Below are 16,057 nucleotides of genomic sequence, written 5' to 3' on the forward strand. Positions count from 1 at the left end.
GTTAAATCCAAAAATGGCGAAAGAGGTGGGGTGTGCACTCAAATCAAATCTAATGTAATTTAATGTATATAGCACTTTCCGTATAGAGCATGTCTCAAGCAGGTCTCAAACAATTTATTTCATTATTTATTTCCAGTGTAATACGTTCATAAATCATGCACGCCCATTAGCACCATTGGGTGTCTAGGCGCATGAAGCTGAAGGCTTTCCTTATTTGTTGGCCAATTAGCTAGTTAAATGGCTGAGCTACCAAGCCAGTGCAAGGCGAGTGCAGACATTAATAAATGCTATCATATGAATTAATTAATGCTAGAATTTAACTCACCTCAAAAAAAAAAAAAAAAAAAAAAGAAAGAACGGACTTCCTCGCTTTCTGCTGGTCAATTCAGTGATGAATCCTCATGCAGAATTTCCCCTGGGGATGAACAGACAATTTCTGGTTTGGATTCTGATAATTCCCCAGCACTACAAACACACCGAGTATGGTTCGTCGGTTCATATGAAGATAGTTATAGCCTCTGTGTTGTCGCCTACAGGTTTATGAAGAGAGGCAAGCTCAGAGTGCCTGGCTCCACTGAATTCCCTGCTAATTGAGTAATTGCTAATTGGCATCTTTCTACAACACAGTTTTTGCACTTAACCATTACCAAACTTGCTGGCATTCAGTTGCCAAAAAGGGGAAAACAAAATTTTTGGAACAGGTTGTGTGCTTGTTTTCCTTCTGTAAATTGGTGGCCTTGTCAGGAACAGCAGTTTTTCATTTGGAACTTTTGTTTTAATTTTTCAGCCCAAGCGGTTACCACTTCATTACAACACTCCACAAAAGAAACTGCAGTCAAACACTGAAGGAGAAACTACTCTGGGGGCTGTGATTGGACTTCATGGTGGCACAGCTGAGTTTACCATTCTCAGCAGTAAGGTGTAATTGTGTTACATAATTAAAGCCGACTATTTGCTGGAGCAGTTCGCTCTCTGAATTGCTGATGAGACCATTAGAGACGACGGTGTTAGCCGTCTCATTAGTGTCATGCTGAGACAGTTGTGTATCAAATTGTGAATTAGGCGTATGTGCTAGTGTGCATAAATATGCAGAGGAAGTTTTTTTTCTTGATTATTTTAAGAGCTGTGGGTAGCTGGCTATCTTTTGGAAAACATCTCCCCACATCAAATTTATCCAGAGGGAAAACTCGATCACATGAACACCTATCTGCAGGCTCTCTTGGCCTGCAGTCTGCCAGGTTCTCGTGGGAGATGTCTTTGCTTTGTGGTGTGATTTTTATAGGGATGAGGAGAAGAACAGTGTTGGGCCTTCCTGATTGGAGTGGGCTGCCATTTATTAGGTCTCACCAAAAAATCCCAGACCAAAGAAATGAAACGGCAAACACGACAATTTGCCATGACATGAATTTAAATAAATCATTTTCTGTCAGGTGGTCGCCGGGAATAAAAATGACATCATGGACTCACCGTCCAATTCAGCACTTCGTTCACTAGATGGCGCTGTGCCCCGCCCCCGGTCAACAGGTGACGTAGGGGCTGACGTAGGCGGAAGTGTTCTCAAGACAACAAAACTGCTGCCTGTTAACCACCGTTTAAGTGTCACATGCCGTGACAGGAAAAGTGAAAGAGAAACGAATGGAGGGATGAATTTCATCTAGAAACGCGTGTTATACCCCAAAAAAGACGAACGGGTAAGTCGAGGGATCTGTCACTCCCTACTTTATGCCAAGGATGGTTTGGCTAACCCTGGTTAGCGAGCTAGCCTGGCTAGCGTTACTACTAGCATTTTTGGCTGGTAAAATAATAACATTGTCGTTACTTCGTCCCTCACGCCTTACTGATTTTGCCTTTACGCTTGAAGACCGGCGTCTGTTTACGTCTTCACTGCAAACATGCCATTTCATATTCATAAGTCGCTGATGCACCGAGATTCAGGTTAACAGGACTACTACAAATCCTCAATCGTGAAGGGATGCCGGTGAATACAGCATAAGAACTGCTGAATTTATGGGATTTAGATACGTCTGAAGCCTTCAGATATATTGCTCTCAATTATTGAGGCAGGCTAGAAGTTAAAAAAAAAAAGAAGAACAACACAAATTCAGTATAGTCCGAATGTATCAAATGACTCCAGCTATCATCACCCTAACCCTCATCATGTGTTTTGGGGTGAGTCTTTCATAAATGTGCTTGGTAAAACATGTATGTAAGTTAAGAAACGCCACAGCTTTGAGTGGAGTTTGGTTGAAGACCTGCATTAATTTACTATGACGTACTCATACTTGTCACACTGGACATTGTCAGCTAGCTCAAAGATAAAAACAAATCACTTTCTTTGCTGCAGACTATTATTATTACAGATCAACCAATATGGGTTTTTCTACAACCCATGTCGACGTTTAGAGGTCAGGGTCAGCCGATTTTTAGGGCCGATATCTAAAAGTTTGCTTTATTTGCATGCTAAAATGTCAAACTAATAATAAAGGGGTGCACAACGTTTCTTTTATTGAATGCTGACTTGAACCATAAAGTTAACCAAACAGATCAATGAATTGACTAAGTATGAAATATTTAAAACAGGTAATTACAAAAAAAAAAACTGTCAGTCATTTACATAAAAGTTTAGAGCATTTATCAAGCAGAATTTTTCAAATTTGTTGGAATATATGTGTAAACTTAAATATACATTTAAATAAAGTAAATACAACTTTATAAATAAAAATCAATCAAACTGAAAAATATAAAATATATAAAAAATAAATAATAGTAGTGCTGCCAACACACGAGCAATCAGCAACATTTGTGTTTGGTTTATAATAACACGCAGCTGCCCCTGCACTTGCCTAACTTTAAATTGACTGATGTCGATATATTAAAAAATGGCAAATGTTGGCCCAATACATTGGTTAATTATTATTATTATTATTATTTAAGTTACTAGATTTTTTAGTATGCTTTTATGTAACTCTAAAGGGTTATTTCTGATAATTGTGCAACTGCAGCATAGGCTATGGTTTGTGATATTTGATTGATGCAGTAAAAGTTCAACTGTTTCTACATTATATTACTACTTCGTCAATCATGTGATTTGCTGGTACCATAAACACAACCACTGTTTTTTGTTTTTTTTTTTTGTGTGTGTGTGTTTGTGTGTTAATTTAGGTTGACTATCGCTCAGTTTTAGAGGGGACAGTGACATTTCCGAAACACTGCAATGTCTTCTGGCTGTCCACCCCAGTCACCTGCTGTGGCAAAATCGGAAGTAGCAGTGGAGGGAGAAAGTCCATTACTGGCTGCCACCTTTGCCTACTGGGACAACATCCTGGGTCCACGTGTGCGCCACATCTGGGCGCCAAAGGGTGACCAATCAATGTTCCTCAGCGATGGAGAGGTCACCTTTTTGGCCAATCATACACTTAATGGGGAGATCTTGCGTAGCGCTGAGTGCGGTGCTGTGGATGTGAAGTTCTTTGTCCTAGCAGAAAAGGGCGTCATCATTGTGTCTCTCATCTTTGATGGCGAGCTGAAAGGGGACAAGAACACATGTGCCTTATCAATCATTTTACCTCAGACAGAGCTGGCCTTCTATCTACCTCTGCACACCATCTGTGTGGAGAGACTCAAACATGTCATCCGCAAGGGGCGTATCTGGATGCAGAAGGTGACTTTAGACCTCTTTACATCTCACTTCTGGACATATTCTGTATCTGTAGAGATAAAATCCAATACATGATCTCTCCACTCAAAACACAAAACATGCTTTAAAACCTTTTGTAGCCTAAACTCTTTATTTCAGAAGGATATGAGGTAAACTATCACCCCTGTTTCATCTGTTTGGGATTGCAACAACAGTGACAGAATAATAATGCTGCAGTCTCCCCATACAGAGGAGCAAGTTAACTAATGACATCTGAGACCTCCGAGAGTTAGTTAGTGAGGAGATAATGATGGAGGCTTCAAAATACAGCACATTGTTATATATAGACCTATTCATGTTCTGCATTATGATACTGCACTCAGATTTATTCACTTTACTGTCCTCCTCTTGTCAGACTGAAATACTGACATAAATATTTTAGAAGGTTTTCAAAAACGGCTAAAGCTATCAGGACTACTGGAAAGTATTGCTGCCAAAAACCCTGACTGTTGTTCATCTTCAAGTTGCTAACATTTTTTTTGTCTAAAATAAATAATTTTCAAACCGAAACGTGTTTTGACATAAACAAAGTTTTTTTTTATTAGTTTTTTTATTTTTCTTGTTTTCTTCTTTTTAGAATGAGGCGCCGTACAGGGTGTGCACTGACAAATGAGTAATGAATTCAAGTAATGATAAAGACGATTGTTGGTGTCTTCTCACTGAGTTGTCCTAGTATTTGTGCAGTGCTTCAGTTCACTGTTTTTTTTTTTTTTTTTGTTTTTCCCAGGGCTACAACATCATCTCAGTGCTGAGCTTGGAGATTGTCCCCATCATGGAGCTGTTGGCTTCTATGAAGACACACAGTGTGCCAGAAGATATAGATGTGAGCACTATGCAGACACACACACAAGCACTTTGAAAAAACCGTAAAATGAAAAAAGAAACATCAGTTGTGTTACATAGTTAAATCAGACGGAGACATAATTAAAAACTTTGCAATTATAATGGTGGCTGTTATTGCTCCAAATTCTCTTGTTTATTTTGCAACCAAACTATTTTAAAGCGAAGGGAGAACTGATAAAGTGTTGATAAATTATGTAGACATCATAGCAGCAGGAATATGAAAAGCACTGGGTTGCATTTGGAGGTTTTTGTTCAGAAATTGAACTGAGTGTATTAATCAGTTAAATTTCTGAACAAAAACCTCCGTCTCTAACTTTGTCATATTCGCCTTGTTTCATTCTTTCATTCTCTATTTCCAAAAGGCTTGAATTATCCAGGTTCTCTGCCTGGATTATCACCCAGTGTGATTCAACAGATTTGTTCCCTTCTGATATGTAAATGTAACAAAAAATAGATATGAAGAAGCTCCCCAGAATCCGCCTTGCTGTTTCCTCTTTTGCATCTAATTTTCATGGGAATATCGAAATGTGCCCATCAGCACTTTTGTTTTCGTTGAGACCAATGTTAAAAATGACTCATTTGTTTCGCTCCTGCTGAGCAGATAAGAGACACCGTGCTAAATGATGATGACATTGGGGACAGCTGCCACGAGGATTTCCTCCACAAGTAAGCACTCCTGTACAGGAAAATGGAGACAGATGATAAACAATGCCCATTTAACACCCATCAACCTTCCAATGATGAGTAATGGCTCTCCACTTAGGCATGGTTCCCTCCAGAGAAAGGATGAAAGCTAAATTGCAGTTTAGTGTTGAGAGTCCAGAAAGTCCATTTCAGCAGTGACACTCCCAATTGCTCAGCGATGAACAGAATTAGCTCAGCTTTCTGTGGAGATGACAAAGTATCAGAAAACTGCAATTCATATTCATATTCATATGACAGCCATGCTGTGATGTTACAGTATTTTAGGTCAGGTTACAATATTGTGGAAAATTGCTCTTTGTTTTTTTCCGACCAGACAAAAAAATTAAAAAGATTCAAAATTTGATTAAAGGGCATTTATATACATAAGGAGATGGTTAGATTAATGAAATTAATGATTCTGAGGTGCAGTGGTTAGCATTGTTGCCCCACATTAAGATGGTTCTGGCATCAAACCTAATTTGGTGCATTCTTCTGTCATAGTATAAAAGGGTTAGGGTTAACCCACATGCTGCGTTGGTAAACTTTTGACTCTAAACTAGTGAGCGTGTACCTCACCGTCACTCAGTGTCAGATGGGAAGCGCCCCCCCCCAGTGAATGGATGGGCTAATGTAACTTGCCCACAGAAAGATAACAGATTCATCCTCCTTAAGTGTCCTAATGTTTATCAGACTCATTTGTTCCAGTGCCTCAACAATTATTCCTAAAAGCTGTCAGCGATAATAGGAGTAATGCTAATAAAGCTAATTGGCTCTTATTTGCATGTCTTTGTGTCTTTGGTTCAGGGCCATCAGCTCTCATCTGCAAACTTGTGGCTGTTCAATAGTAGTTGGAAGCAACTCAGAGAAAGTGAATAAGGTAAATTGAACAGATTAGTGGCTGCACACTGATGAAATGTGTATCACCTATATAACAGAAAATGTATTGATGAATGTTGCTGTTGTGGCTTTGATGATGTCTTCATGTATATACCTTGACCTTGGGAACAACAGCGTACTGTTGCAGCTGTTTCCATGCATTTGGAGTTGTATCTTACATATAATATGTAAGATATGCAAAGTGAGCATTTTTCTTTCTTATATTAAGACATAGTTTGTGCCCAGTAACTGAGCAGAAGAAAACTGATATAGCAGGGCATTTGCCTGCAGTTAGAGGTAGCTACAAGTTTTAATTTGTTGTTTTTTTTTTTTTTTTTTTTTTCGGCTTGAGGCCTTAATTTAGCACTAATTGAATCTATACTTTTGCCTGCATCTTAACCTTAAATCTAATGCTGGATTAACGTCTAGAGTAAAATCATTGCATCTTAAGTATATTTAGTGCTCATTGAGCTGCTGGCCACGCATTCTTAACCAGCAGTATTCTGATTAAAATCAAAAGGCCCATCTTATTCAAATGGACACCCATACTCAGTAGGTTGTAGCTTTTTCAGAGGGAATAGTTAGTCTCTAATCAAATTCAACTGTCACTGTGTTTGTTTTGACAAATCTGTTTTCTCACAGATTGTTCGGACTCTATGCCTCTTCCTTACCTCAGTAGAGAGGAAGTGCTCCCGTCTCTGCAAGGTGGACTCTTCTTTCAAATACGACACAGGGCTTTTTGTTCAGGGCCTGCTCAAGGTAGGCCCCAGTTCCCCGTACAGAATAATGGGATTAATGTGATTTCATTAAGTCTGGCTTTTGTTTTTTGTTGGATGTGCCTCTTTGATCATACCAAGTCTTTAGTTCTGACCTGATTTCTTTTTTTAGTCCTAAAACTGTTGCAGCAAGATTATTTTTTCCACGCTGCAGATAACGTAGATCTAATATAACATATGGAACATCACTTATAAAATCATTACTCGCAAAGTTTATATTTCAATTTAGACAACTGTACTATGTAAATTAAAATTTTCGCTTCATTGGTTTTCATTTCCTGCATCTCTTGCTGCTTTTTTTCTGTTTTGTTTTAACAGGCATAAAACTTCTGAATTATTAGGAAGGGCCAAGTGCAGAACTGAAAATTAGGTTTTAGAGAAGTCAGAGTATGCACCGCCCCTCTGTGAGGCAGGAAGGGCTATACAGCAACATGGACAACAAGACAGCAGGAGCAGAATGAGAACAGATACAGAAAGCTTGGTAGATCTTGTTGGTTCATTCACTTAGAATCAGTATGATATAGACTGGGTGTATTGTGGGGCTACAGGATGTTATATTTGACTTCCCTGCGAAAGGCAGCATGAAACAAAGAATACCTGCTCAAAGAAACAGCAAAAAAAGGAATGCTGCTTGCAGCGATTCCAAGGTTTATTGATGCTTTTTTGCACACATTGATTTAGGATGTTTCTGCTCTGATGTTCCCTATTTATTTATTTACTTATTATTTACTTATTATTGTACATATTTATTTATTACTTTATATGTGGCTGCTTTGTGCCATTCTTCCTATAGCTGGTGTGCCTTCATATTCAAACATGGTGTGTTCTTATGCTTTCTATTCTTGGAACATGACATGAATAATATGAACATGCTATCGCACATCACATAAAAAAATCATCACTCCAGGTGGTAAGAATAGCTTTGAGTTGGCAGGTTGTCAGTAGGGGTTTCCCCATCTTGTGTTTTTGTTTTCTGTTTTATTCCCAGGACTCCACAGGTAGCTTTGTCCTGCCCTTCCGCCAGGTGCTCTACTCACCATACCCAACTACACACATCGACGTTGACATCAACACGGTGAAGCAGATGCCTCCGTGCCATGAACACACGTACAACCAGCGGCGTTATATGCGGTCTGAATTAAGCACGCTTTGGAAGACAGACAGCGAGGAGGACATCCCCCCTGACACAGTCATACACACTGATGAAACCTTCACACCTGACCTGTAAGCTGCACTCTCATCCTTGATGTTTCTGTGTACCATGAACTTTAATGAGAATATTTATTCATATGTAATTAATTTCCTTTTGTCTACCATCCTTTAATTTTTTCCCCTAATCATAGGAATATATTTCAGGACGTCACGCATAATGACACTTTGGTGAAGTCCTTTATAGATGAGGTAAGCACAGAAAAAATATAAGAATATTTTTTGTCTAAAACTATCACAAATTTAATGAAATTAGTTATTTCTGTAGCCCTTACATAGGTGTCTCACATCCTCTCTTTGAACCTTTTCCTTTGTGCACAAACAGGAATCTGACCCAAAATGAAACTCTGTGGTTCCTGTGGTTACTTTCAGTCACAGTCATGAATCACATCTGTTCTGAAATTGTAAACTAGTCTGATGATGTTCTCACAGTTTTCCATGTTAATTTCTATTATAAACAGTTCTTAATGATTTTAGGTTCTTAAATTATTTACTCTGTGAATCATGAGCTCTTAACTGGTGATGATTTAAATCAGGGTTCAACCAGCTGCTGTTTAAGGGCTTTTGGTTCCACTAAATCTTGCTTTCCTCTTATCTAGTAATCATAATCCAGTGATGTATAGCATTGTGAAGTTGAAAGTTATCAATTTCAGGTCAAACAAACCCTCATGTGTGCCATGTGTCATTTCTAGAGCCCATTGTTATATAGATTCTCAAGGGTCACAACCTATCTTCCCTTCGCATGGAAGTGCTATTACAAGTTTTTGTCATGACAACAGCAATATGCCTCTTTCCCATGGTTAGCACAGAGGAGGAGGGAGTGTATTATTCCAGAGATTTCCAGACGAGTTGTAGCCTGGACCACTAATTGACATCCTGTGTCGTACCCAGGTGTTCATGCTGAAGCCGGGCCTGTCCCTACGGAGCACCTACCTGTCCCAGTTCCTGCTGCTGCTCCACAGGAAGGCCCTGACGCTGCTCAAATACATCGAGGATGAAACGTAAGAGCTGTCACTAATAAGACTTTGATTCAAACAACAACGAAAGAGAGCTTTAAACCATTACACACATCAATGCACTGCACCACAGAAAGAAACTAAGCTTGACCGGCTGGAGCATATATGGTCAAAGTGAAAATATATTTGAAAACTGTTGTGGAACCACTGTAAACTGATGATAAAAAAATAACAACCATATTTGTATTTACCAGTCAGTCAGTTTCAGCACTTCATCTGGTCACGATTTTTCTACTCTCTGTGTACACACAGAGTAATTTCATTCAGAGGAATTACCCGTGAATCTTCTCGTTTCCATGTCATTCTGAGCCTGTAGTCAGACAACAGAGTGGAAGTTTGACACCCTGTAACCTCTTCAAATCAAAAGCCCTCTGGTTATTGTTGTCTTAACATGCTGCAGTCAGCGCCAGTTCTATTGTACAACCCTATAAAATCTGTTTTATTTTTTCCCAAATTTCATTTTAATTTTTCCCAAGTTCATTTGTTTATTCCCCAGTTTTTAATTTTTGAGAATTCTGTTTTTAGCATTTTATGCAAATTTAACCCTGAGACAGTGTTTTAAATAATGAAATATAGACAATTTCTTCAGTTATAACGGAAAACTTAAATGCTTCCACACGTTTAAATGAAAATATAACAATAAAACAATGAAACATACGTTCCACAACTTCGGTGGAAATATCAAATCCACTGTAAACGTTTTAATTTTTTCTATCCCCATGCTCTTTGGTTTTCCACCGATTACTGACATCTCCATTGAAGTATATGATCGTCAGCCTGTTTGTATTATACTCAGTGAGTGACTCTCGTTTGACTTAGCACTTAGTCGGTGTCTCAGATGGCCGCTTTCACGTTTGCATTAATTTGTTAATGGAGGGGTGGGGAGCGTGCATTATAAGTGACCCCCTTGGAGCATTTTCCTGACAGATATGTTCCTTTTTATTCCGGAAAAAAAAAAAAAACAACAACTTTTACGTATAAAGTCGGCCAGCTCCGTGTTATATGTTATTCCGTATTTATAATGAATTCCGTTTTTAATGTCTAATTCCATGATTCCGTCAGCAATTCCGTGATCGCGGATTTTACAGGGCCATACTATTGTCGACTATAAAAATCTTTTATTTTATTTACCTTAAAAGTAACTGATGACCTTTCCATCTCCTGCCCTCTCTCTTGTTCTCCCTGCACACTGTGGTTTATGTTTCGTGATTCCGCTCTCTCTTTTACTAATAATAGTATATATACTCAAAGTATTTTATTTGTTATAACAGAGATGAGACTCAGTCAATAAGAAGTACTACTCAATTTTTCTGACCCTAACCCAATCTTCTGGGTTACTAGGCTGCTAAGATAAATACATGTAACATGAGGTTCTCTTCCTTCTGTTGGCATCCATATACAGTCCAGCCAACTACTTGGTTTATACTAATCAACAAACATCAACAAATGCACTGAGTGAGAAACACAGAGGGCTGCAAGCATCCTCACATTTGCAATACCAACAGACAACAGGGAAAGTCCTACTCAGTCTAAAGAAAAATGTAAGATTTCACTTGTTGTCTGCTGTTGTTCATCTTTCAGTTTAATGCTCCTCAGCCACTGCCCGTGCTTGAACAGTAACATCACCGCTTTATCACCACTGGACTCCTATAGGACCCAGCCAAAAATAGCCTAAAGCCCTATACTCTGCAGCCAGATGTAAAACACAGTCTGAAGTTTGGAGTCAAATAAACCTGTCAGCGATTTTCTGCATCTATTAATGTTACCCCCAGGGTTCTTGCTGTACAGTGGTATACTGCAACCCTGTGGGTGCATTACCAAACAGAATTATAGGGAAATGACAGCATTAGATATGTTAGTCCTAGGTGAGGGTACAACTGAAAGAAATCTCAAACACCACAATGTAGATGTACAGTGAGACACATTGTAAGCTTGTGTGGAGAGAGCTGTGTCCTTTTGCCATTCCTGTGTGCATTGCATTGAACTGTGTGGGAAAGTTAACTTTGATTCAGTTGACTGGAGGTGTGAAGCAGATATAGAGTGAGCAGATGAAGACGAAGTGCAGTGTGTCAGCCACAGAGAAAGTGAAAAATATTGTCAGTATACTTTTCTAAGTGAAGTAGTGCAAAGAACACAGCTACTTGTATTACTGATGTCCATTGTGAACGAACTTTGATAAATGCAACGAAACATCAAAAACAAATGCATATTTGTAATATAATAATTGTGTCAGTAACAGAGTAAGTCAGTGGTATTTCTCACTACATGTAAATGTCACAAACAGAAAGTAATTGTTAATGTAATAAGCAATTGGGGATTTTTTTTAATGAATATATGATAACTTGCTGCATTTATTACACCAATTTATTTTTGTCCCCCTTTTTTTCACCAATGGTATCACATTCGTTAAATTCTGAAAGACTGGCAGTCTACTGTCATGATTTAACTGGCCCATTCCCTTTTATTGAGAAAGCACCACCACACACGAGCAGATGTTCTTTTCTGTGTGGTAAAAGAACTGCAGGTGTATTGCCCTACTTTCAACTTTGTCCTTTAAAAGGGTCGATCCTGCAAATGTGTGTTTGTGATAAAGAGCACAAAAGAGTCTGTCCTTGAGTTTAGCAGCAGGATATTGGATTCACCGTCTTGATACTGAAAAATTATCCAGAAACAGACATCAGTTTGACTGTTGTCGAACTTTAGCAGAGTACTATGGCCGAGTATAACGAGCAGAAAAATCAATAGATAGAATAAAACATCAAGTGATACTTTCAGTGGTGAAGGACTATCAAAGTGTGCAACTGAAAATACGAGTAGACAGCCTTTCTAAAAATATCAGCTATTTTCTAACCACTGAATCTTTTCGGAGCAGAATTAAGCTTGCAGAATGGTCAAGCAATTGCAAGACGTTAGTATATGCTGCGGTATGGCTGGCACTTTTCTTCAAATTTTCTAGACATAAGAATTAATAAAAAAAATTAGCTGATACATAAAAAGAGGGAAATGATTCTGGCACTAATTTGTCTGGTGGAACATGGCCAAATCAGTAAGTGGTTGGCTTTTAAGTTACAGAGGATGATGAATTGTCAGTATCATCTGAGAGGAGCCTGGCATCTTCCCTGCTGACAGAGCACAAAATGGATATGTTGAGGAAGAAAATGATGTAACACACTTTGGAGTGAAGCCAACAATGACATTTTCCCCCATCATCAGCATCATCATTACCTTCAAAACTCAAAATTGTCTTTTTTATGATGGTCATTTGATCACTGAGAGAAAAAAAAAATTAAACTCTCATTCTTCCACCCCTCCTCAAGCACAGAAATGACACTACATGTTACGCTGCAAGGTGACTTGGTGGCTATTGATGGCCTGACGCTACATTTTCTTTAATGTGCTTTTCATTCAGTCATTGACCAGCACATGTAGTCAATTCCATTCCTTTACTGACATTTTCTGCACTATTTTAACTACTTTTATCGTTACATTTATATTCTATTTCTATTTTCTATAGTCATTTGATTTGTTGCAGAAACACATTTCACTTCTTACCCCCTTTTTGGATTGGAAGAGCGAGAAATAATTGTATGTCCAGTCACGCTCTAGTCCCATAAGGATTACAGTAACCACCTTCTGGCTTTCTTAGTACCTTCTTAAGCCCTTACAATTCATCAGAGACTCTGCAGTCTGCAGCGGCTTTAACGTCCCCTAAATTTTTTTCATGCCTCCCTCCCTGTGGTGACCCAGCAGTCCCTCCATCTGGGCCCATCAGTGGACCAACATAACCATTCATTCTAAGACAACAAACGCTATATTTTTCTTCTCAAACTCCTGCCGTTGGCAAGCTATTTGAACGCTTGACCAAGTGCATCTTTATTGTAATAAGGGATTTAAACACAACACACAGGAAATGTGTTATGTCAGGGATGAATGACCCAGAGTTATGAGAAAGCTGTTACTGTGACAAACCCATGGGAGGAGGTCACAATTTTCATCATTCACACTTTTATAATTACGGACCGTAGTGTTTTTATGTAAGTTTGTTGTTGAACTCAAACCTTGTCACAAATCCATCTCTCTGCTTTTTCTTCTCACCTCTCTATATGTTCAACACAGATTCACAAAACCCAGAGGACCGTGCAAACTTTGCTCAAATTCAAACTGTTTCAATACACGCAGTCTCAAGCAAAAATCGTGCCTAATTGCATCTTTCCGCATCACCTCGAAAATTTTCTGTTGCATTTAAACCATGAAATTTCAAGGAACAGGGAATGGGAGGCTTAAAATTTTTGCTAAGATTTACTCATGAGTGATGCTTGATCCCCACAGTTCTCTGAGCCTGAGATTCAGAATGAAAGGAAACTAGAGAAACAGTACAAGAAATGTTTTACCTCAGAACCAACAAGTCAGATATTAGTTAAGGAAATAAATGTGGAATTGGACAAGATATCCCCAAAAAAAAAAAAGAATATAAATAGTCTCTTTTAATCTTTTGGGCTTTTCTTTAAGTGGAAATTCCTTGATTTGATTTATTTAGTAATCTACAGATATCCCCCTCGTGGTCGTTGTTGTTGTTGATTTCACAAAGCATTACTTTGATTTTGGTTTTGTCAAAGATGGTTCCAGCACACATGGTTTGAATGTAAAAATTCAAAAATGTCTCACACCAGTGACAACACTAACTACACAAGCAAAGGCATAAAAGTGGTCTTATTTATGGTATTGCGAACAGCCTGAGGTCTAAGGCCGTTTTATTTTACAGGTGCCTTGACAAGACTGTTTATGCTCAGTTGCCATCCTGCAGTAGCATACATTATTCATTGCAGCATAGCGTTCCTGTGCACAGCTGCAATCCAACGAGGTGCCTGTGCAAATCCTCTGACCCTGGGCATTGTAGGTTGTGAACACTTTACACCACGGTCACAACTTCTTCCCCACCTTTCCTCACAGGCAAAAAGGGCAGAAGCCATTTCGGTCCCTACGCAATTTAAAGACGGATCTGGATCTGACAGTGGAGGGAGACCTGAACATTATAATGGCCTTCGCTGAAAAGCTGAGGGCGGGATTACACTCATTTGTGTTTGGAAAGCCGTTCTACACCAGCATGCAGGAACGGGATGTACTCATGAGCTTCTGACTGTTATTCTTCTCCTGCACTTTATTCGTAAGTGGGTAAATGAAATCAGAAGATGTGGTATTGTTTTTTTCTAATAGTTTCATTGTTGCATTACTGCATGCAATTGCGCATTCAGGAGACATGTCTGAATGTTTGTTTTCTGTTTTCCTGAAATGAAAAGAACATTACCTTTCTTTTGTGTCTTGACCTGTACAAGGAAAGTTTTCAAAGACTGATCATTACTGCTGTTTTGAGCCATTAGAGTTTTGATATATCACCTTAAGCATGTGAGTTTAATGTTTTAGAAGACCTAAATTATTCTCTGTGGGATGAATTATTCATGTATTGTATGGTTTATGGTAATAGAAGGACTGCATTAATTTATTGTGTGAAAACTGTCTGAGGTGCCCACTAGGACAATTATGATTTAATTAAAATTATATTCATGAAAATGCAGGTCATTGATGTCTTCACTGCCTGTGTTGCCAGCAACCTTGGTTGGCCTTTCAACCTTCTGATCTTGTGAGTTGCCTGTTTTAAACTATTCCATTGATAGAAGTGTGTGAGGAGTGTTGACGGATGCAGATCTGGTGATGTTAGAAAAAGCTTGAGTAGGAATCCAGTAGGAAAAAGCTATAAATTAAAATCATATTACAGTCTGCCCTTTTTAAGGCAGGCTGTGTCCCCTTCAAATAGCTTTTCCCATTTGAGCATTAAATGGGTTTGCACTCATTTTTATTTTATTTTTTCCCTCCCAAAGTAAAGACAGAATTATTTGCTCTAAAGATTATTAAGAATTTAGCTTTATAAAGGCAATCTATTTTGTTTATTTGCTCTAATCGCTGCTTCTGAAAATCCAAATCCTTTTGACATAGTGATGTGATCATATTGTGCCATTTTTACTACATTTTTTTTAACACTTGCAGATGTTTATCATAACAAAATACTTTATTTTTAACTGTGGGCTTTGTCTGTTTGAATAATAAACAGTGTCGTAACAAACCTTGCAACTTTTACATTGCTTTGACTGCCTTTAGAATTTGAAAACTTAGAAGAACTAAATATGCCTAGCAATAAAATAAAAACTTGATTGGAAAAAAAAAAGATGACTGTAAACCTCAAACAGCAACTCTAGATTTTGTAGGGGCCCTGATAAAGAGCCAGATATCAAGCTAATCTCTGTATCATGAGGCTGAAAGTTAAACAGAAGCATGAGCGTTAAGGAGACAAGGTGTCCATTACTACCCCATCTTTTTGTTTGACACATTTCAATTTATCAGCCAGACCATGCAAAAACTACCAAACCAATTTGCTCTCAACTTGGTTAACAGGTGGGATTCAGGAATTTACTTACCTTACTTTAAGATTTTTATAAATATTCCCCTATGAAGAAGTTATTTACATTACTGAGTGGCATTGTAGAAAGATATGTAATGCAGGTAATGATAAACAATGGAATTACTACAAAACCATAAAATTGTGTAATTTTTTCTTTTCTGCAAGTGTCATGGTGTTATGGGCGCTATTGCTGCTGCCTCACAGCTAGAAAGTTTCAAACCCCAAGCCTGGGCCTTTTCTGCATGGAGTTTGCATGTTCTCCCTGTGCTCATGTGGGTTCTCTTCAGGTCCTCCCAGTCCAAAGATATACAGGCTTAGGTAATCGGTGACTAATGTGTCTGTAGGTGTGAATATGAGTGCAAACGGTTGTTTGTCTTCTTACATCTCTGTATGTCAACATGTCCAGGGTGAACCCTGTGCTTTCCCAGCGCCAGGTGGGATTGGCTGAATGGATGCTTGTTGCACAACACATTTTTACATCTCATTTTGTACACGATGTCAG

The 16,057-nt window shown here is 38.5% G+C and overlaps 1 protein-coding gene across 1 annotated transcript; it reads left to right on the forward strand.

Annotated features, from left to right (window-relative positions):
- Positions 1 to 1,557: 1,557 nt before the first annotated feature.
- On the forward strand, positions 1,558 to 15,590 carry c9orf72 (C9orf72-SMCR8 complex subunit). The gene is made up of 10 exons (XM_029494497.1): positions 1,558 to 1,691; positions 3,163 to 3,661; positions 4,425 to 4,520; positions 5,142 to 5,206; positions 6,029 to 6,101; positions 6,743 to 6,859; positions 7,865 to 8,100; positions 8,220 to 8,277; positions 8,977 to 9,086; positions 14,052 to 15,590. Exons 2-10 carry the CDS (start codon positions 3,215 to 3,217, stop codon positions 14,236 to 14,238), a joined length of 1,389 nt encoding a protein of 462 aa, XP_029350357.1. The 5' UTR covers positions 1,558 to 1,691; positions 3,163 to 3,214; the 3' UTR covers positions 14,239 to 15,590.
- The last annotated feature ends 467 nt before the right edge of the window (positions 15,591 to 16,057 follow it).

This window comes from Echeneis naucrates, chromosome 22, assembly GCF_900963305.1.
Source record: "Echeneis naucrates chromosome 22, fEcheNa1.1, whole genome shotgun sequence".
Classification (NCBI taxonomy): Eukaryota; Metazoa; Chordata; class Actinopteri; order Carangiformes; family Echeneidae; genus Echeneis; species Echeneis naucrates.

Bases quoted from the DNA above. Each gene is read 5' to 3' on its own strand.
- c9orf72 (XM_029494497.1), top strand. From the start codon at position 3,215: ATGTCTTCTGGCTGTCCACCCCAGTCACCTGCTGTGGCAAAATCGGAA. The intron at 3,662-4,424 runs GTGACTTTAGAC...TGTTTTTCCCAG, and splicing joins GGCGTATCTGGATGCAGAAG to GGCTACAACATCATCTCAGT. The intron at 8,278-8,976 runs GTAAGCACAGAA...TGTCGTACCCAG, and splicing joins TGAAGTCCTTTATAGATGAG to GTGTTCATGCTGAAGCCGGG.